Source organism: Hemitrygon akajei, chromosome 23 (assembly GCF_048418815.1).
Source record: "Hemitrygon akajei chromosome 23, sHemAka1.3, whole genome shotgun sequence".
NCBI classification, from domain to species: Eukaryota; Metazoa; Chordata; class Chondrichthyes; order Myliobatiformes; family Dasyatidae; genus Hemitrygon; species Hemitrygon akajei.
In genome coordinates, this window is record NC_133146.1 from 14,103,032 (window position 1) to 14,130,933 (window position 27,902).

Consider the following 27,902-nt stretch of genomic DNA (forward strand, 5'->3'; position numbering starts at 1 on the left):
CTCCCATGTTTTATGAACTTAAGGGCAGTGTCTAGTACAAGGAAGTATGAAGAATAGTTTTTAAATATCTTTGTAATGTTATTCACTGTGTGGATGTTTTTTGACCCAACATGTCTATGTCAACCTTGAAATCTAAACTCATCTCCTCTGCCTGCACTTATTTCACATCTCTTGCTTCCTGTCTGTTCATGTGCCTGCCCAAATGCCTCTTAAACATTGCTGTTGGATCTGCCTCTATTGTCTTCCTTTACAGCACAATTTAGGCTCCTATCACTTGTTTTGTAGAAAAAAAACTTACCTTGTATAGTACCCAGTCTCCCTCGGGATCAATAAAGTATGTCTGTCTGTCTAGTAACACATGCAAAATGCTAGAGGAACTCAGTAGGTCAGACAGGAGAGGAATAAACAGTTGATGGTTTGGGCTGAGACCCTTCATGAGTCCCAATGAAGGATCTTGACTGAAACATCAACTGGTTATTCCTCTCCATGGCAGAAAAAGGGTTAAGAACTTCTGCCACCGTTGCTGTCTGACCTGCTGAGTTCCTCCAGCACTCTGTATGTGTTACTCTGGATTTCCAGCACCTGCAGAATCTCTTCTCTCTATGATTCGCTGCATGTCTTCTTTAAACTATCACATCTCATCTTAAAGATGTGCCAGACATGTTTATTTCAATAAGAGCAAAGAGGAATAAATTGGGACAGGCACAGGGATCAAGTGTGCCACTGAGAAGCAGAATAAACATCAGTGCGGACTGATTAGGCTGCATAATCTTTATGAGTCGTCAGGTGGTAATAAAAATAATCTGCATTTACACAGATCCTTTAATATATTAAAATCAGGAAATCTGGCAGATTAGAGACAGAGGTGTTTGGCAGTGGCAGGAATAATCTTCAAAAATTTCATGAATCATTTTGAATATGGAAAGGTGAAAAGCACTAGATTCATGAAGGAATGCCTGAGAAGCTCCAATTTGCCCACTGGAGCAACAGGTCCACAGCAGATGCCACCTCATTTGCTCTTCACTCAACCCTGGAACATCTGGACAGCAAAGTCTTTATCAACCACAGCTCAGCAGTCAATACTACCATCCCCTCAAAATTAATCAATAAGCTTCATGTCCTCAGTACAGGTGCCCCCCACCCCCCCCTTTACAAAGTTAGAGCGTTCTTATGAAACCTTTCTTAAGCCGAAATGGCGTAAAGCGAAGAACCATTAATTTACACGGGAAAAATTTTCATAAAAGTGAAAATCCTCTTTGTAATGCGAAAACAGGTTACTAATGCAGGTCTTTTGTAAAAGCGGAGTGGCGTGAAGTGAACATTCGTAAAGCGGGGGACACCTGTACATCCTTGTGCAACTGATCCTGGATTTCCTCACTTGCACATCCCAGTCAGTTCAGATTGACATCTCTACGATCTCCATCAGCACAGGTACACCACAAGGCTGTGTGCTTAAGTCATAAGTATAAAGTGAGTGGAGCAGGGTGCTGTGCGGCTAACCACAGCTCCAATGCCATATTCAAGTTTGCTGACAACACCAGAGTCACAGTTGAATCAAAGGTGGTGAGGAATCAGCATATAGGAGGGAGACTGAAACCTGGCTGAGTGTTGTCATAACAACAACCTCTTACTGAATGTCAGCAAGACCAAGGAGCTAATTATAGACTTCAGGAGAAAGAAACCAGAGGTCCACGGGTCAGTCCTCATCAGAGGGTCAGCGGTGGAATGGGTTAACAAATTAAAATTTCTAGGTCTTATTATTTTAGAGGACTCCTCCTGGGCCGAGCACGCAAGTGAAGTTATGAAGAAAGCACATCAGTGACTTTACTTCCTTAGAAGTTTTCAGAGATTCAGCATGACATCTAAAACGTTGACAAACTTCTATGGATGTGTAGTGGAGAGCATGCTGGCTGGCTACCTCACAACCTGGTATGGAAACACCTATGCCCTTGAATAGAAAATCCTACAGGAAGTAGTGGACATGGGTCCTGTCCATCACAGGTAAAGAACTCCCAACCATTGAGCACATCTACATGAAACGCTGTAGCTGGAAAGCAGCATCTGTCATCAAGAACAAGCATCCAGGCCTTGCTCTCTTCTTGTTGCTACCATCATGAAGGTACAAGTGTCTCAGGACCCACACCACCAGGTTCAAGAACAGTAATTGCCCCTCAACCATCAGGCTCCTGAACCAGAGGGGATACCTTGACTTAACTTCACTTGCCCCATCATTCATATGTTCCTACAACAGATGGACTCACTTTCAATGACTCTTTATCTTATGTTCTCAATACGTATTGTTTATTTATTATTTGTTTTTGTACTTGCATACTTTGTTGTCTTCTGCGCACTGGTTGAACGTCCTAGTTGGACGATCTTTCATTGACTCTGTTATGGTTATTATTCAATAGATTCAGTGAGTACATCAACAAGAAAAGGGATCTCAGGGTTGTATGTACTGATATATGTACTTTGAACGTTGAATGGAAGTTCTGCTCACTGTTCTCCGAGCAGAAGCTGGGGAATGAAACAGTACAACAACAGGCCTTTCTGTCCCCACTGTTTTGCTGAACTAATTAAACTCTTAATCATATGCCTACCTAAGCAAATTCTTTCTGCCTGCACAATATCCATATCCCTCCATTTGCCCCACATCCACATGCCTATCTAAGAGCCTCTTGAAGACCTCTATCATATTGGCCTTCAGCATCAATTCTGGCAGCACATTCCAGGCACCCACTACTGTGTGTATTTAAAAAGTTGCCTCAAGTTTTTAAAGTTACCATCTCACCTTAAATGCATGCCCTCCAGTATCAGACATTTCAACCGTAGGAAAAAATACCAGATATCTGATTTTTAAAAAAATTTACTTTATGTTATTTAGAACAGGCTCTTCCAGCCCAACAAGCCATATTACCCAGCAGCTCACCTACAGTATTCAACACCAGCCTGATCACAGGGCAATTTTACAGTAAGCAAATAACCTACTGACAGGTATGTCGTTGGAACATGGGATCGATGCCCCTCAAAATCTTATAAACCTCTAACAGAACTCTCCTCAGCCTCCGTCACTCCAGAGAAAACAACCCCGGTTTATCCAACTTCTGACAACACACACTCTCATATCCAAGCTGCTTCCTACTGAAATCTCTTCTGTACTCTTTCCAGAGCCTTGCCACCCTTCCAACAATAAGGCCTAACGAGATTTTTTACAACAGAATCTCCAGAATCTTGAACTCTTGATGAAAGTCAGCTGTATATTCCTCTCCATACCTGATCTGCCAAGTTCCTCCAGCATTTTGTGCGTTCTGCTCAGCACCTGCAGAATTGTGTTCGTGAACTCAACGCTATGAAATATCGGGCATTCCTTGGAACCATAAGGTCATCTTAATATTACAAGCAAGCTGGAGCCAGAACTACCAAGCCCCTCGTGGCTGCCCATCATTCAGTTAAAAACATCTCTGATCTAGAGCATTACTTCAGAAACATAAACGAGACAGGAAAATTTATGGCTAAAGTGATCGTTTCAAAGAGGCATTGCCCAAAATTACATGTACTAAATTTAATATATTACGGTTAGGTTACAGGCAGCACGGTAGCATAGCAGTTAGTGTAATGCTTTACAGCGCCTGCAATTGGAAAGATGGATTCTGCCCATTACACCGCTGGCGTTTAGGACAGCAATGAAGGTCCTCCATCTCTGGCGGTGTTCAGGGCTTCCGTCGATATGTCTGTACCTTCCTCTCGTTTTCACTACTGTCAGTCCTGCAAGTCCCGGGCGGAGACTCAGGAATACCGTCGCACTCAAGTGTAAAGATTCTTCATTGCTGTTTCCGTTACAGTTTCGTTTTGACCAGTCGGGGTTGTTGGCCCTGAGCTGAACCCCCGAACCTGGAGGTCCGGTGGACCGCTCCCAGTCTGCCCTCTACTGTTTGGCATGGGTGACCCTACCAAAAGCCAAAGTGTAAAGCCTGAACTCCAGCCAGCATAGCGCTCTGGGTCACTGAGGCAAGCAAGCCACCAAACCCAACAACAAGGCTGCGGTCCTCTTGGAGGAACAACTGGAAGATTGAGGGTCAATTCCATCGCTGCCTGTAACGAGTTTGTCTGCTCTCCCCATGACTGCGTGGGTTTCCTCCAGGAGCTCCGGTTTCCTCCCACATTCCAAAGAGACATATGGGTTGGTAACTTGTGGACATACTATGTCCCCAGCACGTCCTCAGACTGTCTTAGTCATTGATGCAAATGATGCACTTCACTGGATGTTTCAATGTACACTTGACAGAAGGAGCTAATGTTTAAACTGACCATCCTCTGAATGAACCAATCGTTGTGTAAAAGGTCAATTATCTCGGTGGTAGTCCATTTGGCCTTTCACACTCACGCCAGCCATAAACAAATCTTAGATTAAAGCCACTTCCCAGATATTGACCCATAGGCCAGCAGTCTGTGGCTCTTTTCGATACCAGATTAAGTACGGCAACTTTTGTTTCCACCCACTTTTCAGGCAGTGTTTTCTGTGGTCAATAAAGTTGGTCACGAGTTTGGTCAATAAAGTTAATCTTGATCTTTAAGCTTACCTTACTGAGCAGCACCAGAGAGATGCCAAACCAAAGGGAAATACAATACATGTTGTAGGGCATCATGGGGCAGTAACTATCCTTTGTATTGGATTCCAGGAAAACTCTTAGGGGAGCAGAAACCCCTGAAGACGATGATTCAAGAGCCTGCGGGGCACCTTTTGCAACCTAAGCATCAGAAACAAGGCATTATCGTGTGAAGATCACTATCTTGTCAAAGTACAGATTAACACTCAAAGAAAACGACATGATTGGAGACCCAAGAATGGCAAATATTTGTAACATCATAACACAGGACTTCATGGTGTGGCCAATCAGCGTCAAGAACTTGAAGGGCCTCAGCTCGTAACGTCAACTGTTTATTCCCCTCCGTTGATGCTGTGTGACCTGCTGGTGTTCCTCCAGCTTTTTGTGTGCGCTGCTCAAGATCTCCAGCAGCTGCAAAGTCTTTATTAAGAACCCTGACCATTTTTACTTCTGTCTGTAGCAGGTCGAGTTAGATCTGCCACAAGGCCACTGGGGAAGCATGGCGACAAAGCAGTTACTACTGCTGCCTCATAGCTCCAGGAACTGGCCCCTGTCCCAATCTGATCTTGAGTGCTGTGTGAAGCCTGCACATGCTCCTAAAACTATGTGGACCTCCTACTGTAAACTCTCCCCTACCATAGGCTGATGAAAAACAAGATCAAAAGGCAGGGGTTGGGGTGGGGGTGTAATGGGTTTATTAGGACAACATGTTCCACAGGTACATGGGAATAAGGAGGGGGAAAGGAATCACATGGAAATTATTGGCCAAATGGTTTCATTCTATGTTACTTTATTTCAAGTTTATTGCCATTCGAACATATACAGCTAAAGAAAACATCATTCTAGGGTGCAAAACACCGTACATATAGTCACAATTCAACACATACAACATTAGCACTAATAACATTAGCACTAATCCCCGCGTAGCATGGACTGAAGATTAACGTAAAGTACGAAATGCTTAATTTTATTACTTCTTTAGTATTTGCCTAATTTGCCTTCTTTTACAATGGATGTTTGCTAGTCTTTGTTATGTATTTTTAAATAAATTCTACTGTATGTCTGAATTTCTCTACAAATGCCTGTAAGAAAACTAATCTCAAGGTAGAATGTGGTGACATATTGTTACCTTGAAAATAATTTTACTTTGAACTGGAAGCTAAGGCAGCTTTCATGGCTGTCCTTATTGAAATATGCCGAGAAAAGCCACTAACATTTATAGAAACATAGAAAATAGGTGCAGGAGTAGGCCATTCGGCCCTTCGAGCCTGCACCGCCAATCAGTATGATCATGGCTGATCATCCAACTCAGAACCCTGTACCTGCTTTCTCTCCATACCCCCGATCCCTTTAGCCACAAGGGCCATATCTAACTTCCTCTTAAGTATAGCCAATGAACCGGCCTTAACTGTTTCCTGTGGCAGAGAATTCCACAGATTCACCACTCTCTGTGTGAAGAAGTTTTTCCTCATCTCGGTCCTAAAAGGCTTCCCCTTTATCCTTAAACTGTGACCCCTCGTTCTGGACTTCCCCAACATCGGAAACAATCTTCCTTCATCTAGCCTGTCCAATCCCTTTAGAATTTTATACGTTTCAATCAGATCCCCCCTCAATCTTCTAAATTCCAGTGAGTATAAGCCTAGTCGATCCAGTCTTTCTTCATATGAAAGTACCGATATACTGAATCTTAGTTCTAATACTGTAATTGCATATGCGTCAGCTACTTTAATAACAAAGCAGATTATGTTTTAAAAGAGCTTTTAAAATGCAAAATTTTTCCCCAAATCCAAAATAAGCTTGCTTCTCCTTGTTTCCAGATGCTCTGTTAATCATTTCGAACCATCTGCAGGTGCCAAGGGCCCATTGAAGAGAGCAGCTTAATACAGAGTCTAGCACTATGATGTTATCCATCGTCAAGCAACCCGACAGTTCAAATAACACAGAGATGCTGAAAGGTCACTTGTTAGTAAATTGTTACTGCCTACCTGTACCACTGGGTCTGTGAATTGGTGTGAACTACTTCCCACTGAGCCTCCTGCAGAGGGTAAAGTAAAACCCTGTTGAAAAAGCTACAATAGTAATCCAGAATGTATATTTAAATCTATAAAAAGTCTAAGCAAAATGTGAGGAAAAACTATTAAACAAAGAATACACACAATTTATCCCACTGACAAAAGCACTTTCACTACATGAAGTAAATCTGGGAAACCGTACTAGTAAGTCAAATTACTTGCCCCAGGGGTGCCGCAGTTAGCGCATCATTTTACAGCGCCAGCAACTGGGGTTCAATTCCCGCTGCTGTCTGTTTGGAGTTTGTACGTTCTCCCCAGGACCATGTGGGTTTCCTCCAAGAGCGCCAGTTTCCTCCCACGTTCCAAAGGCATCCAGTTAGTTATGGGCGTGTTATGTTAGTGCCGTAAGCATAGTGAGACCAGCAGCCTGCCCAGCACAATTCTCGCTGATTTAACTTGACACAAATGATGTATTTCACTATTTTTAATAGTATGTGTGACAAAGAAAAATTAATCCAATCAGAAACAAGACAAGGTATTTCAGTGCCTATAAAAGAAAAATTATTCACCCCCCCCGATAAGTTTTCATGTTTTATTGTTTTACAACATTAAATCACAGTGGATTTAATTTGACTTTGACACTGATCATCAGAAAAAGATTCTGCTCAAAGTGAAAACAGATCTCTATAAAGTGATCTAAATTAATTATAAACAGAAAACAAAATATTTGATTGCATAAGTTTGCACTCCCTTTAATATGACACACCAAATCATCACTGGTGCAGCCAATTGGTTTTAGAAGTCACATAATTAATTATATGGAGATCTGGTCTTGGAGGCCTGTGTGCAGTCAAGGTGTTTCAATCGATTGTAGTAAAAACACACTTGTTTCTGGAAGAGCCAACTGCTGGTGAGTCAGTATCCTGGCAAAAACTACACCATGAAGACAAAAAGAACACTCCAAGCAACTTTGCAAAAAGGTTATTGAAAAGCACAAGTCAGGAGATGGATACAAGAAGATTTCCAAGTCACTGAATATCCCTTGGGAGTACAGTGAAGTCAATCACCAAATGGAAAGAATATGGCACAGCTGTAGATCTGCCTAGAGCAGGCCGTCCTCTAAAACTGAGTGACTGTGCAAGGGGACTAGACTAAGCTTTTTGGCCATCGGACTAAATGCTATACCGCATATCATCAAAACACACCATCCTGACCGTGAAGCACGGTGGTGGCTGCATCAGGCTGTGGGGATGCTTCACTGCAACAGGCCCCTAGACGGCTTGTGAAGGTAGGGGGTAAAGTGAATGCAGCAAGATACAGGGAAATCGTGGAGTCTGCAAGGGAACAGTGACTGGTGGGGGTGGGGGGAAAGAGGAGAGAGAAGATTTGTTTTCCAGCAAGACAATGACCCCAAGTATTAAGCCTCAGCTACACAGGAATGCCTTAACAACAACAAAGTTAATATCCTGGACTGGCCAAGTCAGAGTCCAGACATCAATTCAATCGAGAATTTGTGGCTGGACTTGAAAAGGACTGTTCACTCACGATCCCCATGCAATCTGACAGAGCTTGAGCAGCTTTGTAAAGAAGAATGGGGAAGAATTGCAGTGTCCAGATGTGCAAAGCTGATAGAGACCTATCCACACAGACTCAAGGCTGTAATTGCTGCCAAAGGTGTATCTAATAAATACTGACTTGAAGGGGGTGAATAATTATGCAATCCATTATTTTGTGTTTAATTGTAATAAATGTAGAGCAATTGTAGAAATTTGTTTTCACTTTGACACAAAAGAGTCCTTTCTGTTAATCAGTGTTAAAAAAGTCAAATTAAATCCACAGTGATTTGATGATGTAAAACAATAAAACATGAAACTTCCAAGGGGGAGTGGATACTTTTTATAGGCACAGTGTATAAATCGCAGCCTGGGTATTACCAAAATAAACAGCCAGTCCTATAGATAGAAACGAGACAGCAGGCACGTGACAGCTCCCGTCGTTTACAATATAGCAGTGAAGGAGCACATCTTTGCACGACCTTCCCGCTCAGCTCGTGATTCTATCAATTCCTTACACTGTCACTGACTCTTACCCAAGTGCCTATCCCCCAAATAACTTATAGTCAGCTAATTCATCCAGAAGAGGAATGATGCCAAATACAATCTTATCATTACCATGCGCAGTAACATCACAAACACTAGGACGTTATTCTCTGCACGGGCAGCACTGTGATACAGATGGGAGAGCTGCTCTCTCACAGCTCGAGCGACCTTGCTTCAAATTCTGATCACTGCTGCCACCTGTGTGAAGACAGCGACCGCATAACATTTGTTGAAACTGTGATAGTCATGCTAACCAGGATAATTTCAGATTTTAATTTTGCTGCAGTCAACTAGAGGGTTATATTAGTTCCACATCATAGAATGCAGAGTCACACAAGGCTGAAAAAGCCCTTCAGCCCATCAAGGATGTCCCAAACCATTCATTTACACAAATCCTTACTGGCTTTATTTGTCACGTACATCAAAGCATACGGCACAATGAAATGTTAGTTCTACTGTACCTTAGTTCTGCAGTATAGAATGCGTGTCAGTCACACAAGACTGAAAAGGCCCTTCAGCCCATCAAGTCTGTGCCGAATGTTCACTTACACTAATCCTTAAGGGTTTTACTTGTCACGTGCACATCAACATACAATGCATCACTTGCAGCAACAACCAGAGTCCGAGGATGGGCCAGCAGTAGCCTGCAATTTTTAACACGCATCCCACACCAGCTTAGCTTGCCTAACAGGATTCTGTGCAAATAATCCTAATTAACACATCTCTGGAATATGGGAGGAAACCACAGCACCTGGAGTCACAGGGAGAACGCGCAAATTCCTTACAGGCAGTGTTTGGAATTCACCCCGGATCTTAAAACAAAAATCCAGACTAACCTTAATTTATTCTCCACGCAGTTCCCACAAGCACCCCCTCCCCTACCCACCCCAAGATTTTATCACTCACCGGTACACTAGGGGCAACTTTTAGTGGCCAATTAATGTCTACCTGCACTCCTATGGGATGTGGGAAGATAGCCGTACAGTCACCGGAAGGAGACATGCAAACTCCATACAGACAGTTGTTTGGAGGATGAACATTTAAGCAAGAGTTGGTGCCTGATTCCGAGTAAGGCGATGGTGTCTCCACGGGATAAGAAGAACAGAAGAAGAGGCGGACCCAGGAGCATGGCGGCTAGCACAACGCTATTGCACCTTGAGGTGAGAGAGTTCGCAGTTCAATTCTGGCATCCTCTGCAAGAAAGTTTGTACCTTCATCCTGTGAGAGTGTGGGTTTCCTCTCACAGTTCAAAATTGTACCAGTCAGTAGGTTAGTTGGTCATTGTAAATTACCCTGTGATTAGGTTAGGGTTAAACGGGGGGGAGGGATGCTGGGCGCCATGATTCCTTGCGCTGGAAAGGCCTGCTCTGCGTGACCTCTAACTAAATAAAAGTTTTTCCAAAATCAAGTGGGATGGGTGCTTGACTGTCCTCAACACAATGGAGAGGGGATCCTGACAGAGATTTGTTGCACGAGCTGCTCCAAACACACCTTCTCCTTGTGCAGCAGGCGACCACTCAGTGGTATCAAATTCTTTCGTTTCCGGGGTTTTCTCCGAATCCTGTTGGAACAAATCTTCAGATTTCCAAATCAAGCCACAACTGCCTTAGTTTTTATTTGAGAACTAAAATCTCCAGTTTCTGATGGAAGGTCTTTGACCTGAGACATTCATAATGCCATAGATCATTACAGCAACAGAAACAGGCCCTTCAGCCCATCTCTCTAGGCTAGTGCTAACATGCTGAATATCTGCCACACTATGCTTGTTCCTTCAGGTTTTTCAGTTACTTTGCACTTGCACTATTTTGGAGAAGGAAGTCTGAGAATCTTTTTGATTTCTTCTTCTCATCAGAGTTAAGAGAGACAGGACTGCACAGGCGTATGACATTGGGCAGTGAAGCGCGGAAGATTTAAAAGGAATGTAGCGGAGTGAGCCGGGAGCAGAGTGAAGGCTTAAGGGCTTGAGCTCAACGGGCTAGGCAAGGTAGGTTTAGGTTTCAATTTTTCCTGTTATTTGAGGAAAGGGGGAAGTATGAGTGTGAGGGCAGCTTGTTGTTCTCGGTGTCGGATGTGGGAGGTCCTGGAGTCTCCTAGCCTCCCGGATGTCCACATCTGCGCCAGGTGCGCCGAATTGCAGCTCCTAAGGGACTGTGTTAGGGAACTGGAGCTGCAGCTCGATGACCTTCATCTGGTCAGGGAGAGTGAGGAGGCAGACGTGGGTCACGGTTAGGAGGGGGAAGGGGAAGAATCAGGTACTAGAGAGTACCCCAGTGGCTGTACCCCTTGACAATAAGTACTCCTGTTTGAGTACTGTTGGGTGGGTACAGCCTACCTGGGGGAAGCAACAGTGGCCGTGCCTCTGGCACAGAGTCCGGCCCTGTAGCTCAGAAGGGTAGGGAAAGGAAGAGGAAGGCAGTAGTAATAGGGGACTCGATAGTTAGGGGATCAGATAGGCGATTCTGTGGATACAGTCAGGAGACCCGGATGGTAGTTTACCTCCCTGGTGCCAGGGTCCGGGATGTTTCTGATCGCGTCCAAGATATCCTGAAGTGGGAGGGTGAGGAGCCAGAGGTCATGGTACATATAGGTACCAATGACATAGGTAGGAAAAGGGAAGAAGTCCTGAAAGGAGAATATAGGGAGTTAGGAAGGGAGTTGAGAAGAAGGACTGCAAAGGTAGTAATAGACAATAGGTGCAGGAGTAGGCCATTCGGCCCTTCTAGCCAGCACCACCATTCACTGTGATCATGGCTGATCATACACAATCAGTACCCCGTTCCTGCCCTCTCCCCATATCCCTTGACCCCGCTATCTATAAGAGCTCTATCTAACTCTCTCCTAAATACATCCAGAGACTTGGCCTCCACTGCCTTCTGGGGCAGAGCATTCTACATATCCACCACTCTCTGGGTGAAAAAGTTTTTCCGCATCTCAGTTCTAAATGGCCTACCCCTTATTCTTAAACTGTGGCCTCTAGTTCTGGACTCACCCATCAGCGGGAACATGCTTCCTGCCTCCAGCGTGTCCAATCCCTTAATAATCTTATATGTCTCAATCAGATCCCCTCTCATCCTTCTAAATTCCAGTGAATACAAGCCCAGTCGCTCCAATCTTTCAACATATGACAGTCCTGCCATTCCGGGAATTAACCTTGTGAACCTATGCTGCACTCCCTCAATAGCAAGAATGTCCTTCCTCAAATTTGGAGACCAAAACTGCACACAATACTCCAGGTGGGGTCTCACCAGGGCCCTGTACAGCTGCAGAAGGACCTCTTTACTCCTATACTCAATTCCTCTTGTTATAAAGGTCAGCATGCCATTAGCTTTCTTTACTGCCTGCTGTACCTGCATGCTTGCTTTCATTGCCTGATGTACAAGAACACCTAGATCTCGTTGTGCTTCCCCTTTTCCTAACTTGACTCCATTTAGATAGTAATCTGCCTTCCTGTTCTTGCCACCAAAGTGGATAACCTCACATTTATCCACATTAAACTGCATCTGCCATACATTTGCCCACTCACCCAACCTGTCCAAGTCACCCTGCATTCTCATAACATCTTCCTGACATTTCACACTGCCACCCAGCTTTGTGTCATCAGCAAATTTGCTAATGTTACTTTTAATCCCTTCATCTAAATCATTAATGTATATTGTAAACAGCTGCAGTCCCAGCACCGAACCTTGCGGTACCCCACTGGTCACAGCCTGCCATTCCGAAAGGGACCTGTTAATCGCTACTCTTTGTTTCCTGTCAGCCAGCCAATTTTCAATCCATGTCAGTACTCTGCCCCCAATACCATGTGCCCTAATTTTGCCCACTAATCTCCTATGTGGGACTTTATCAAAAGCTTTCTGGAAGTCCAGGTACACTACATCCACTGGCTCTCCCTTGTCCATTTTCATAGTTACATAGTAATCTCAGGATTACCGCCTCTGCCACGCGACAGTGAGAGTAGGAATGGAATGAGGTGGAGGATAAATGCATAGCTGAGGGATTGGAGCAGGGGGCAGGGATTCAAGTTTGTGAATCATTGGGACCTCTTTTGGGCAGGTGTGACCTGTACAAAAAGGACAGGTTGCACATGAATCCCAGGGGGACCAATATCCTGGCAGGGAGATTTGCGAAGGCTACTGGGGAGACTTTAAACTAGAATGGTTGGGGGGTGGTAATCAAATTGAAGGGAATAGGAGAGAGGAGGTTAGTTCACTAATAGAGAAAGCTAGTAGACAGTGTGTGAGGGACGATAGGAAGGTGACAGAGAAGGGGAGTGCTCAGACCGAAGATGTAGGGGAGAAAGAAGAAAAGATAATAAAGTTGTTAGCACCGTTAGGGATAAACAGAGAGTAAGAGGTGGAGAGTTTCTTAAATGCATCTATTTTAACGCTAGGAGCATTGTAAGAAAGGTGGATGAGCTTAGAGCATGGATTGATACCTGGAAACATGATGTTGTAGCTAATAGTGAAACATGGTTGCAGGAGGGGTGATTGGCAACAATGTTCCTGGATTTCGTTGCTTCAGGTGTGATAGAATTGGAGGGGCAAGAGTGGGAGGTGTTGCATTGCTTGTCAAGAGAAAATATTATAGCGGTGCTTTGGCAGGATAGATTAGAGGGCTCATCTAGGGAGACTATTTGGGTGGAATTGAGGAATGGGAAAGGTGTAGTAACACTTATAAGGTTGTATTATAGACCACCTAATGGGGAGCGTGAATTGGAGGAGCAGATTTGTAAGGAGATAGCAGATATTTGCAGTAAGCACAAGGTTGTGATTGTGGGAGATTTTAAGTTTCCACACATAGACTGGGAAGCCCATTCTGTAAAAGGGCTGGATGGTTTGGAGTTTGTAAAATGTGTGTAGGCTAGTATTTTGCAGCAATACATAGAGGTACCAACTAGAGAAGGTGCAGTGTTGGATCTCTTGTTAGGGAATGAGATAGGTCAGGTGACGGAGGTATGTGTTGGGGAGTACTTCGGGTCTAGTGATCACAATGCCATTAGTTTCAATCTAATTATGGAGAAGGATAGGACTGGACCCAGGGTTGAGATTTTTGATTGGAGAAAGGCTAACTTTGAGGAGATGCAAAAGGATTTAGAAGGAGTGGATTGGGACAATTTGTTTTATGGGAAGGATGTAATAGAGAAATGGAGGTCATTTAAAGGTGAAATTTTGAGGAAACAGAATCTTTATGTTCCTGTTAGGTTGAAAGGAAAGGTTAAAAGTTTGAGACAGCCACGGTTTTAAAGGGATATTGGAAACTTGGTTCGGAAAAAGAGAGATCTACAATAAATATAAGCAGCATGGAGTAAAAGAGGTGCTCGAGGAATATAAAGAATGTAAAAAGAATCTTAAGAAAGAAATTAGAAAAGCTAAAAGATACGAGGTTGCTTTTGTAAGTAAGGTGAAAATAAATCTGAAGGGTTTCTACAGTTATATTAATAGCAAAAGGATAGTGAGGGATAAAATTGGTCCCTTAGAGAATCAGAGTGGACTGCTATGTGTGGAGCCAAAAGAGATGGGGGAGATTTTGAACAATTTCTTTTCTTCGGTATTCACTAAGGAGAAGGATATTGAATTATGTAAGGTAAGGGAAACAAGTAGGGTAGTTTTGGAACTATGATGATTAAAGAAGAGGAAGTACTGGCGCTTTTAAAGAACATAAAAGTGGATAAGTCTCCAGGTCCTGACAGGATATTCCCTAGGACCTTGAGGGAAGTTAGTGTTGAAATAGCAGGGTCTCCAACAGAAATATTTCAAATGTCATTAGAAACGAGAATGGTGCCAGAGGACTGGTGAATTGCTCATGTGGTTCCATTGTTTAAAAAGGGTTCTAAGAGTAAACCTAGCAATTATCAGCCTGTAAGTTTGACGTCAGTGGTGGGTAAATTAATGGAAAGTATTCTTAGAGATGGTATATATAATTCTCTGGATAGACAGGGTTTGATTAGGAACAGTCAACATGGATTTGTGCGTGGAAGGTCATGTTTGACAAATCTTATTGAACTTTTTTGAAGAGGTTACTAGGAAAATTGACGAGGGTAAAGCAGTGGATGTTGTCTATATGGACTTCAGTAAGGCCTTTGACAAGGTTCCACACGGAAGGTTAGTTAGGAAGGTTCAATCATTAGGTATTAATATTGAAGTAGTAAAATGGATTCAACAGTGGCTGGATGGGAGATGCCAGAGAGTAGTGCTGGATAACTGTTTGTCAGGTTGGAGGCCGGTGACTAGTGGTGTGTCTCAGGGATCTGTACTGGGTCCAATGTTATTTGTCATATACATTAATGATCTGGATGATGGGGTGGTAAATTGGATTAGTAAGTATGCAGATGATACTAAGATAGGTGGCGTTGTGGATAATGAAGTAGGTTTTCAAAGCTTGCAGAGAGATTTAGGCCAGTTAGAAGAGTGGGCTGAGTGATGGCAGATGGAGTTTAATGCTGATAAGTGTGAGGTGCTACATTTTGGTAGGAATAATCAAAATAGGACATACATGGTAGATGGTAGGGCATTGAAGAATGCAGCAGAACAGAGTGAACTAGGAATAATGGTGCATAGTTCCCTGAAGGTGGAATCTCATATGGATAGGGTGGTGAAGAAAGCTTTTAGTATGCTGGCCTTTATAAATCAGAGCATTGAGTATAGGAGTTGGAATGTAATGTTAAAATTGTACAAGGCATTGGTAAGGCCGAATTTGGAGTATTGTGTACAGTTCTGGTCACTGAATTATAGGAAAGATGTCAACAAAATAGAGAGAGTACAGAGGAGATTTACTAGAATGTTACCTGGGTTTCAGCACCTAAGTTACAGAGAAAGGTCGAACAAGTTAGGTCTTTATTCTTTGGAGCATAGAAAGTTGGGGGGGACTTGATAGAGGTATTTAAAATTATGAGGGGGATAGATAGAGTTGACGTGGATAGGCTTTTTCCATTGAGAGTAGGGGAGATTCAAACAAAAGGATATGAGTTGAGAGTTAAGGGGCAAAAGTTTAGGGGTAACACGAGGGGGTAGCTGTGTGAAATGAGCTTCCAGTAGAAGTGGTAGAGGCAGGTTCGATTTTGTCATTTTAAAAAAATTGGATAGGTATATGGACAGGAAAGGAATGGAGGGTTATGGGCTGAGTGCAGGTCAGTGGAACTAGGTGAGAGTAAACGTTCAGCATGGAGTAGAAGGACCGAGATGGCCTGTTTCTCTGCTGTAATTGTTTTATAGTTATAATTTAGATTAAGATAGTGATTAAATAACAGTTTGAGGTCAATATTAATGACGGATACAGTTAGATAAGAGGGCCCAATTTACTGCAACCAAATTTGCTGACACTACCTCAGTGAGAAGGGACTTTCAGAGGAGGACACAAACAGTCTGCAATTTCTACCATTTTATTTTTGTAACTCAAAGTGTGAAGTAGTTTTCTATTGTTGTTACTTTGCTGCTTTTTCCATTTCTAAACCCTATGCCTTGAAGTGCTGAGCAATGATAGGAATCCCAGTCTTGTCAACAGACAGAGGAGATAGAGGAACTCAGCGTGTTGGGCAGCATCCATGATGGGAATTGGACAGTGAAGAATGAGGGATCCTGACCCGAATCGTTGACTATCCAAGTACCCCCTGCTCCTTTAGGTGTTGCTGCAGATTTCCAGCGTCTGCAGTCTCTCTTTTGCCTACCTTGTCATTTGGTGTTTGCAGACCGTCATCACTTGGGTACACATCTTGAACAATCAGAATAAGTGACAGCAAGTCTGAAGGCTTCATGGAACTGACATTATGACTGCGGAGGCAAAAGAACAGAAAAAAAAATGGCAGAATTATAAAATCTGAAGCTTGGGTATTCTTTCTAAATCACAATTACTAATCATACATTGATTGCCAAGTATGTCTTTGACAGAAAGATGCAACCAACAGTCATGCAGGCTATCACAATTTTCAGACTTGGGAGGTGAAATACAGTCAGCCCTCTGTATCCACGGGGTTTGGTTCCAGGACCCCACGCCCCACCGCGGATACCAAATTCCGCGCTCAAGTCCCATATATAAAATGGTGCAGTATTTGCATATAACCTACGCACATCCTCCCGTATACTTTAAATCATCTCTAGATTACTTATAATACCTAATTCAATGTAAATGCTATGTAAATAGTTGTTATACTGTATTGTTTAGGGAATACTGACAAGAAAAAGTCTGTACATGTTGAGTACAGATGCAATCATCGTAGCTCTTCTGGGAACGCTGATGCTGCCTCAGCAACAGCCGATGCTGATTCCCCCGAGATCTTTAAGCTCTTGAGGCTGTAGCGCTTTACATAGCTAGCCAGCCATCCCTGACTAGCCTTAAACTCCTTCCTCTCACTCACAACACAAGTAGCAAACAAACGAGACGGGAGGCGAACAATGCTCAAACAACGAGTAATACATTTAATCATCTCTAGATTACAGTACACTCTCTCTTAGCCTTTGAGGAATTACTTTGACCACTTAGTTGCTTTTTAGGAGCCATTTTTTCACAGAAACAAAGGGTGCACACAACACAAGTAGCGACCGAACGAGATGCGAGGCGAACAGTGCTCAAACAACGAGTGCTGGAGAGAGAACTTCCGAGTTTTTCGATCCCGATCTGCGGTTGGTCGAATCCGCAGATATGGAGGGCCGACTGTACATAGTGTGGTATCGGTTCTTGTTTTCTACCAGTCCATTAAAAAAATTAAGTCAATTGCACAGAACGTTCAAAGTTCAATTGTAACGAGCCTGTAATGAGTTAACTTACTTCAGCGGGTTAAGAAACACGACACCACATTTAACTTTGAGCTTTGGGAGGAGTGAGTAATATGAAGCGCAGCACACAGTGAACATTAACCTACAGACGTGACCTAATTGAAATGTCTAATTTAAGCTCACATAATAAAACTAAGATGAAGTAAGAGAGCTGCAGAATCACACCCTAGTATCTAACCCTTCAGGACAAAGATGAATTAAAATTGTAGGAACAGAAACGCACACACAAAATGCTGGAGGAACTCAGCAGGCCAGGCAGCATATATGGAAAAATGTACAGTCAACATTTCAGCCTGAAATGTCCCAACTGTACTTTTTCCACCTCATAGGTGCTGCCTGGCCTGCTGAGTTCCTCCAGCATTGTGTGTGTGTTACTTGGATTTCCAGCATCTGTAGATTTCCTTGTGTTTGTGATCTGAAACTGTAGAGGTAGGGCCAAGTTTATTTGCATGTTGGCAAACCTTGGAAGCAGGATCTAAGAGGAAGATTTCCCATCCCTCCCAATTTAAACAGGTTGCCAAAGTGATAAATTTACTTTCTTTTGAAGAGCACATCATTACGATCCGACATACACCCCAAAGCTGAAGGTTACAGAGAGGTTTTATAATGAATTGGTCAGATCGTACTTGGAGCATTGTGAGCACGTCATCTGAGAAAGGATGTGCTAGCATTGGAGAGTTGCCCAGAAGAGGCTCACAAGAACCATCGTGGGGATGAAAGGGTTAACATACAAGAATGTATGATAGCTTTGGGCCTGTACTTGCTGGTGTTTAGAGAATAGTGGCAGGGATCTCTTCGAAACCTATTGAATATTGAAAGGCCTAGATAGAGTTGACATAGAGATGATGTTTCCTATAGTGCAGGAACCTTGGACCACAGGGCACAGCCTCAGAAAATCAGACTTTAGAACAGAGATGAGGAGGAATGTCTTTAGCCAAAGGATGAGGAATCTTTGGAATTTATTGGCACATGTGGCTATGGAGGGCAAGTCACTGGGTATATTTAAAGTGGAGGTTGATAGGCTAGTAAGGGTGTGAAAGGTTACAGGGAGAAGGCCACTGAAATGGAAAATGCATCAGCAAAGGTGGAATGACAAAACAGACTTAGACTGAATGGCCTACTTCCACTCCTTTGCTTTGTGGCCTAACCTTCTCCTAACAACTTTTCAAAACGTAAAGCGTAAAAACAAAATGAATCTTTCAAAATTTTGCACTTTAGCAGACAACAACTGACCCTTAACAACGATGAATTCCCAGGTGGCATAGTAGTACAGTCCTGACCAAGGGTCTCGGCCCGAAACGTCGACAGTGCTTCTCCTTATAGATGCTGCCTGGCCTGCTGTGTTCAGTCCTGACGAAGGGTCTCGGCCCAAAACGTCGACAGTGCTTCTCCTTATAGATGCTGCCTGGCCTGCTGTGTTCCACCACCATTTTGTGTGTGTTGATTGGCATAGTAGCATAGCTGTTAAAGGCAATCGCTTTGCTGTGCCAGAGACCACTGATCACGGTTCAATTCCCACCACTGTCTGTAAGGAGTTTATACGTTTTCCCTGTAACCATGTGGGTTTCCTCCGGGTGCTCCAGTTTCCTCCCACATTCCACGGATGTATTATTAGGGTTGGTGACACTTGCTAGTGTACTTGCTTTAGCAAGCATCCAGAGCTTCTTCGAATCTGCTGAGGGGGTGAGGCTGATCTTTGACTCTGCACTGCCATGAAACAAGATGTCGATCTCAATTCCACTTTCCAACACCATCCCCTGCACTATGAACCTGAATGCAGAATCGTCAAGCTTATCAAAGACAATTTCAGCAATTACCTCACCAAGAGCCACACTCGTACACTTTGAGCAAGAGTTATTAGATGGCAGCAATGGGAAGGAAATTTTGCAAGGTCTGTGTTAGCAACACATTGCTGTAGCTAAATTATAAATAAGTGAACTCGACGCAGGTCATAAATGGAAACTCAGTCTACATGGTGCAACTGTTGACTGCAATCCGTAACAAAAATACACGTTTTGGAATGAGAATATAAATTTAATCACAAACCATGTCACCTTGAAAATAAAGTCAGGAGCTTGGTGTGTACCAGGATGAAGGCATGAACTACCTCTTCATTACCCCTCTCCAAACTGCTGTTTATCTGCTGTACAACGTAGCGGTCCAGAAACTCGATGCACTGTCTAGACAGCTGGGTGTGGACCAGGCTTTCCACAGCCTAACAACAACAAAAAAAAACATTAATTTTAAAGTAGAGCAACTTTATTCCCCACTCCTCTTGAGCATGTTACGATCTCTCACTGGTACCACCCGTTCTACATATGGACCTTTGGTCTATTGGTTTTGTCTTGGAACATGATGCACCATCAATAACTCTTGGAGACGTGAGGCGAGATATAGGCTTTTATTGGCTGGAAGAAAGAACAAGCAGCAATTGACCACCACACTGCATCCTGGAGACTGAGGCCGGGGCCGTGTCCCCAATCGCCTTTATACCGGGGTCAGTGGGAGGAGCCACAGGAGCAGTCAGCGGGGGGGGCACGTCCAGACAGGTATACGTAGTTCACCACAGAACATTAACACAAGAACATGACTAGAAGTAAGCCAGCCAGCAGCCCCACCCCTTTTTACAGTAAACAAGTTAATCACTGATCATTAACCTCAATGTCACTTTCTTACATCAACTATTTATATCTCGTTCTCTCAACTGAAGGCACAAGACATAGGAGCAGAATTAGACCAGTTTCAATGAGTTCTCCATTCATCTTCTAAGGTCCAGCAAGTACAGGCCCAGAGCCATCAAACACTCTTACACGGACCCTTATTCCAAGGATCACTCTCATGCTCAGTCTCTGGGAAGTTTCTCTGCATCTTCCTTACAACTAACACCAGCAACTCACTTGGTACCACCAGCCCACTTCATTCCCTACTCTAAATCATTCATTTAGACTGTGAACAGCTACAGCCAGACTACCAGTCCCGGCTGCACCCCAGTATAACCTCCCTTCAAACAATCATTTTATTCCCAGTGTGTTTCTCTGTCCGTAAAACAAATCCCCTATTACCCACCTTCCTTGTCCTCCGTGGCCAATGTGGTCAACCTGTCAGCAAACTTATGCACCCACTAGCCGCCATACTTCATACCTGCTGGGCAGGCCCAATGGTTGAAAGTCCTGCAACAACACTTCACGGATCCTGACATTTGTCCCTTTCATTCGCACCTTCCCTTTCACTGACCAATTCTGCGGTGCACAATCTAAGGGCTGCTAGGTGCATCTAATCGCAGAATCCAGCTGACCAGCAGAGCCAGAGAAACCAGAGACAATTAAAATGGTTCTAGCTCCTATAATGCATGTGCAAAATACCTCCTTGCCCGCCAGGCTCAATTTTATATTTAATTATTTTAATTTAGTTGACTGCTTTGTATAGATCCAACTGCCAGCACTGCATTTGGAGGGCGATGCACATTGTGTTAAATACACTTCAGTACAACCAACAGGGTTTTGTTTATAACCTGTGGACCATAACCCAATCTTCCAAATCAGCTGATTGCACATGACTACTTCTGGCTGAAAGAGCATTCTTCCGGGATTATACAAGTCAGGTTTAATTTGGCAATGATGAGGTCATGAGTAGGAAAGAGAAAATGGTAATAACTCAGTCAAGTCAGACTGCCTCCTTGCACTCATGTTCGTAGGAACTGAACAATAATTACCCACTCTTGATTATTTGAGACTCTAAACTAGAGACAAATATTAAATCTGCTCTTCATATGCATGGGGAAAATTCCATGGCACATTTTTCCAAAATAAGAGCTGGAGAATCTATTTACATTGTCACCAAATATATATTCCTCAATCAACATCACTACAGAAGCAAAAACCAATTATCTTGACATTATCGCAACGCTGTGTGTAAAAGCTAATTGTGCACTTAGTGGATGCTGTGGGCCCATGTTACAAAACTGACTAGACTTCAAAAGAAATCCACTACTATAAAGTGCCTTGGGACATCACAAGGATTTGAATATGGAATAAGACACACAAAATACTGGAGGCACTCAGCTGATCAGGCAGCATCTATGGAGGGAATAAAGAGCATCACCTATCACCTGCCAGCTTGTACTCCTTCCTCTACCCCCACCTGTTTATTCTGTATTCTGCCCTCTCCCTTTCCAGTCCTGATGAAGGGTCTCAATCCAAAATGTCAGCTGTTTATTCCTCTCCATAGATGCTGCCTGACCTGCTGAGTTCCTCCAGCATGTTGTGTGTGTTACTTCGGATTTCCAGCATCTGCTCTAACGTTTATAAATGGGGGGGGGGGGGGGATATGCTTTCTAATAAACTGTTTAATCTAGTTACCATCATGGAAACAGAATTACCCAAGCAAATGCACGTTAAAAATCCCCTCAGACAACCACTGCTTTATCTGTGTACCACGATTAGAAAAGATTCACGCTTCTGGCTATTAAACGATCACCAGACCATGCAGCTGTAGATCAAAGCCAAGCTCCTTCATCACAGGATCCCCAAATACTCCTGACTTTCAATGAATATAGAACTGTACAGGACCTTCAATCCACGATGTTATGCCAACCATTTAACCGACTCCAAGATCAATCTAACCATTGCCTCTCCATGGCCCTCCATTTTCTTTCATCAATTTGCCCATCTTAAATGCCCCTAATGCATCTGCCTCTACCACCCCTGAAAGCAGGTTCCATGCACTCACCACTCTGTGCACAGAATCTACCTCTGACATCTTCTCTATGCCTTCCTCCAGTCACCTTAAAATTATGCCCTTTCCACTTTGGGAACTCTCCGTGCCGCTCATCTTGTACACCTCCGTCAAGTCATCTCTCATCCCCTTTCACTCCAAAGAGAAAAGTCCTAGCTCGCTCAACCTTTCCTCATAAGGCATGCTCCATACTCCAGACAACATCCTGGCAAACCTCCTCTGCACCCTCTCCAAACTTCCACAACTTGCCTATAACGAGGTGTCACCTTGTTCAATAAGGCTGGCAATGAAAGCTTCGTGCAGTACATTGTGTTCCTCGATACAAAACTTTACCTACAACTCCATTAACTAATTTAGGATGCGAAACCTCTCTGCACAGTAATTTTACATCACCTCCACCAGGAAACTCTGGTCTTCTGCCCTCAGGCGACTATACGTGATCAGGAGGTCTTGAAGCATCTTCCACACCTTGCAACGTTGCTCAGTGTCTTGGGGCCTCAACCTGAGAGAGCAGGAAGAATCATTAGTAAGGAGCCAGGGCTGTGCGAGATCTACCACAGGCTACTTCGGGAAGCAAGGGAAGAGGTTACTGAGCTTTTGGTAACGATCTAGGAAACATGGCCGTATGGATTAGGAATTGTTTGCCTACACAAGGCAGAGGGTCTTTGCTTATACAGTATACTGTACTCTGCCTAGGAGGTCGCTGACCAGTTATGTTCCACAGGGATCTGTTCTGGGTCCCTTGCTCTTTGACATTTTTATAAATGGCTTGGTTGAGGAAGTGTACGGGTGGATCAGTAAGCTTACAGCTGACATGAAGGTTGGTGGTGTTGTAGATAGTGCAGAAGGTTGTCAATGGGACATGATAGGTGCTGGGCTGAGAAGAGACAAATGGGGTTGTAGGCAGAATACAGAATTAATGGTAGGATTCTTAACATTGTTGTTGAGGAACAAAGCAATCTTGGGGTCCTTGACCATAGATCCCTCAAAGGTGCAACGGATGTTCATAGAATGGTTAAGAAAGCCTATGTGTTAGTCAGGGGATTGAGTTCAGGAACTGTGAGGTAAAACCCTGGTTAGACTACCCTTGGAGTATTGTGTTCAGTTCTGGTTGCTGCATTATAGGAAGAATGTGGAAGCTTTAGAGATGGTGTGGAGGAGATTTGCCAGTATGCTGCCTGGATTAGAGAGTATATCATGAGAATAAACTGAGTGAGCTAGGACTTCTCTCTTTAGAGCAAAGGAGGATGAGAAGTGACTTAATAGAGGCGTGCAAGATGTTAAAAGATATTGATAGAGTGGATAGCCAGAGGCTATTTTGCTAGGGTGGAATTGGCTAACACCAGTGGGCATACCTTCAAGATGTTTGGAAGAAAGTATAGGTAGGTTCCCCCTCCCAAACAGATAGTGGAAGGTGTGTGGAACACACTGCCGGGGTGGCGGTAAAGTCAGATACATTACCGACATTTAAGACACTTCAGGATAGGCACATAGATGAAAGAGAAATGGAGGATTATGTTGAAAGGGAAGGTTCGATTGATCTTAGAGTAGGTTAAAAAGGTTGGAACATCATGGGCTCAGGGCCTGTTCTAAGAGCTTCACAATTCTGTGCTACATGACCGCCTTTCAACCACAGCAAGGTAAAAAGGAATAGACAACACCAGATTTCATTGTCACAGACAGCAGTGGAGAACAAGTCACTGGGTATATAGTATCTAAAGCAAAGGTTGACAGTTTCTTGATTAACAAGGGTGTCAAAAGTTACAGAACAAAGGCAGGAGAATGGGGTTGAGATGGATAATAAATCAGCCTTGATTGAAAGGCAAAGGTGACTTAAAGGGCTGAATGGCCTAATTCTGCTCCAATGTTTTAAGATTAAGCTTTACTTGTCACTGAACATCAAAACATACAGTGAACCGTGTCAATTGCGTCAAAACGTATCGGGGACAATTTTACTATGGGCAGCCTGCTTTCGACACCACAACTTACTAACTCTAATCTGTATGTCTTTGGAACGTGGGAGGAAACTGGAACACCAAGAGGAAACGCACAGGATCACGAGGGGGAAAAACATTCAAACTCCTTATGAACAGCGGCAGGAATCAAACCCTCATCTTACAGCTGGTACCATAACGCGTTGCGCTAACCACTGTGCCACCATACTGCCCAGTGTTTTGTGGTCGTATCGATGCTGTCCATATCCCAAATCTTCAAAAGATTGATTAGAAGCAAAAGGCTTCCTTTATCAGGTTTAACATCACTGACGTGTGTCACGAAACTTGTTAACTTAGCAGCAGCTAAGTTGTATTATCAAGTACAATGCAATACTTGATAACATAGAAATTAAAAATCAATTATAACAAGTATATATGTATGATTAGTAAATAGTTAAATTAAGAGTTGTGCAAAAACAGAAATAGTATTAAAAAAAGTGAGGTAGTGTTCATGTGCTCAATGTCCATTCAAAAATCAGATGGCAGAGGGGAAGAAGCAGTTCCTGAATCATTGAGTGTGTGCCTTCAGGTTTCTGTACCTCCTTCCTGACAGTAAGAATGGGAAGAGGGCATACCTATAGAAAAACAGTACAGTCAACGTTTAGGGCTGAGACCCACACTGTCCTGTTGAAGGGTCTCAGCCCAAAGCGTCGACTGAACTCTTTTCCATAGACGCTTGCCTGGTCTGCTGAGTTCCTCCAACATTTCTAGCATCTGCAGATTTTCTCTTGTTTGGAAGAGGGCATGTCCTGGGTGGTTGGGGTCCTTAATAATGGACACAGCCTTTCTGAGGCACCGCTCCTTGAAGATGACTTGGATAATACAGAGGCTAGTACTCATGATGGAGCTGACTAATTTTTACAACTTTCTGTGGCCACTACACCTTTGAAATTCTTCCTCAAGGTCAGCTTGGCTCTTTAGTTTTGCTTCCTCGATACATATTCAAAAAGAGCATTTATGTCGAATCAAGAGGTGGTGCTCAAGAAGGCAGCATCCATCACTACAAACCTTCATCTGTGACATGTACTCTTTTGGTCATTCCACTGGGGAGGAAGGGCAGGAGCCTGAAGACCCACATTCAATGGACTTAGAAACAGCTTCTTCCCTCTATCTTCAGATTTCTGAATGGTCCATGAACACCACCTTGTTATTCCTTTTTTTTGGACTGTTTATAGATTTTTATGTCTGCCACAAAACAACCGATTTCACGTCATTGTCAATATAATAAACCTGATTCTGATTGCTCACACAGCAAGGCCAGCGAGTAGGATGGAAGGAAGCTCACATGGAACATAAACACCAGCACCTGGCTATTAACGTAGAGGAGTTGCTTCTGTGCTGTAGTGCCAATGTAACTTAGAGCCTCTTTTACACCGGAAGATACCAGGATCAATTCTATACTCCGACCAAATGCAGAAGGATACTGAAATTGGCTGGGACACTTGTCCAAAGAGACTCCCAGCACTTGTGCTTTGTAAATTTATCCCAACTGCTCTGTGTTCCAATTCCTGAGCATGATGGCGTAGCGGTTAGCATAACACTATTACAACTCCAGTGATCCAGATTCAATTCCCACCACTCTCTGTTAGGAGTTCATACGTCCTCCCTCTGACCATACAGGTTTCATCCGGGAGCTCCGATTTCCTCCCATGTTCCAAAGGCATTCGGACTGGTAGGTTAATTGGTCAAAGAGGTGTAATTGTGTGGCGGGGCTCACTGGGCTGGAAGGGCCCATTACTGTGCTGTATCTCTAAATAATCACAAAGTAAAGAAAGAATAAGTCACCAAACCCTTGGACACCTCACCAAGTTTATTACTAACTACAGACAAAGCCATGCAGCCCAGTTAGATCCAACAAATACTGGCTTGTGAACACTTTATTGACTTAATTGCCAACAACAAAAGAGGAAATAGACCACCGAGCTTCAGTGTCCCAATGGCTTTACCACAATACTTACAGGCAGCAAATCACAGCCAACTCGGCTTCAATGTCTTCAATTGCTTATCAGTTTACTTCAACTCAACCTTGACTTATACACGCTCTGTGTCCACTTTATTCAGTACGGGAGGTACTACCAAGTGCATGTTCATGGTCTTCTGCTGATGTGGCCCATTGTTATGTACCCCTAGGGTTCATATTTTCTGTGAACTATCACTTTAAAATGTCAGGAGAATGAGGCTGGCTTTTGGATACTGTTTGAGCTGTTACAGAGAGAGAGGGACGAAGCCTGCCTTGAGATGGTGTTTATAAGAACTTGTTTTGAATATATAAGGACACTGCCTGCTTGTGAGGGGGGGGGGGAGGGGGAGGAGGGGGAGGAGGGAGAGGAGGGGGAGGAGGGGGAGGAGGGGGAGGAGGGGGAGGAGGGGGAGGAGGGGGAGGAGGGGGAGGAGGGGGAGGAGGGGGAGGAGGGGGAGGAGGGGGAGGAGGGGGAGGAGGGGGAGGAGGGGGAGGAGAGGGAGGAGAGGGAGGAGAGGGAGGAGAGGGAGGAGAGGGAGGAGAGGGAGGAGAGGGAGGAGAGGGAGGAGAGGGAGGAGAGGGAGGAGAGGGAGGAGAGGGAGGAGAGGGAGAGGGAGAGGGAGAGGGAGAGGGAGAGGGAGAGGGAGAGGGAGAGGGAGAGGGAGAGGGAGAGGGAGAGGGAGAGGGAGAGGGAGAGGGAGAGGGAGAGGGAGAGGGAGAGGGAGAGGGAGAGGGAGAGGGAGAGAGAGAGAGAGAGAGAGAGAAACGAGCAGCTCGTGGGTCGCCATGGTGACCGAGGTCGGTGTTATTTGATGGACGGCTGGTGTTCAGCATGCTGAGATAAAAACCAGGTCAGCTGGTTGTTAGACACACACATGGTTTTGGACACTGGATGAGCTTTGTTGCATCCACAGAAGGGTGGGTTTTTGGAGGATCGATCAGTGGCTGTCGCAGAGTGGAAAAGGTGTGACCGGTGTGTTCAACCCTTGCCTGGGTTAATAACTTCACCACAGAAGACGGTCTTCCTTTTTGTGGTCACATTCGGTGACTTCCAAAGGAAATTTGCAGAGGGGAGAGGAAGGTTTGACACAGAAGAAACTTAGTGACAAAGGGGTCACTGTTTGGACTCTCTCCTCTGTAGCCCGTAAGGGTGAGTTTGAGTTCCATTCGAATATGAAGGTGTGACTGTCACGTAGTTAATCCACAGAAGTGGGTTCTGTGGTGAGGGGGAAACCTTTATGAATACCACTTGTGTGTTACCCTTGTTTGGGTGTGGTAGTTCATTGAAGAAAGGCACACCTGTGGCAAATCACTGTAGGAGTTATTTCGTATGCCATGGAACTGGATAAGTGGCTATCACGTTGTGTGTTTGAGGGTAACCTTGTGGAATCTACCGGTGTGTCAACCCTTGCCTGGGTGGTGGTTCCCTTGAAGAGGGTCCCCTTAGTGATAGACTGCTGTTGGTGATAATCCATACGTGGATTCTGTTTGAGTATCCTGTGGCCACCACTTTGGGATGTCCCGTAGCTGAATTAAGGTGTGGTGCCACTTGTGTTGAAAGGATATTCGCTGAAGATCGCTGTCGGTGATATTTCGTGTGTGGAGTGGAACAACTTCAGAGATAAAACCTACAACTATTGTTCTTTTGTATTGCTGTCATGGAATCTGTGGAATATCGATGTAATTGCCTTCTCACAACATTTGCCTTTGGATTAGAAACATTTCTCA

At 44.0% G+C, this 27,902-nt stretch overlaps 1 protein-coding gene across 2 annotated transcripts in view; it reads right to left on the reverse strand.

The window, feature by feature from the left end:
- hps1 (HPS1 biogenesis of lysosomal organelles complex 3 subunit 1) overlaps positions 1–27,902 on the reverse strand; it is a 59,953-nt gene that overhangs the window by 21,505 nt on the left and 10,546 nt on the right. The window contains exons 4-9 of one of the 2 annotated variants that reach the window (XM_073026975.1): positions 22,614–22,722; positions 19,541–19,701; positions 16,382–16,484; positions 10,210–10,279; positions 6,593–6,642; positions 4,581–4,748 (exon numbers count right to left, since the gene is read on the reverse strand). In XM_073026975.1, coding sequence (XP_072883076.1) covers positions 4,581–4,748; positions 6,593–6,642; positions 10,210–10,279; positions 16,382–16,484; positions 19,541–19,701; positions 22,614–22,722 — 661 coding nt within the window. Of the gene's footprint in view, positions 1–4,580; positions 4,749–6,592; positions 6,643–10,209; positions 10,280–16,381; positions 16,485–16,886; positions 16,906–19,540; positions 19,702–22,613; positions 22,723–27,902 lie in introns of those variants that run through there. The other variant, XM_073026977.1, reaches the window with a different exon arrangement.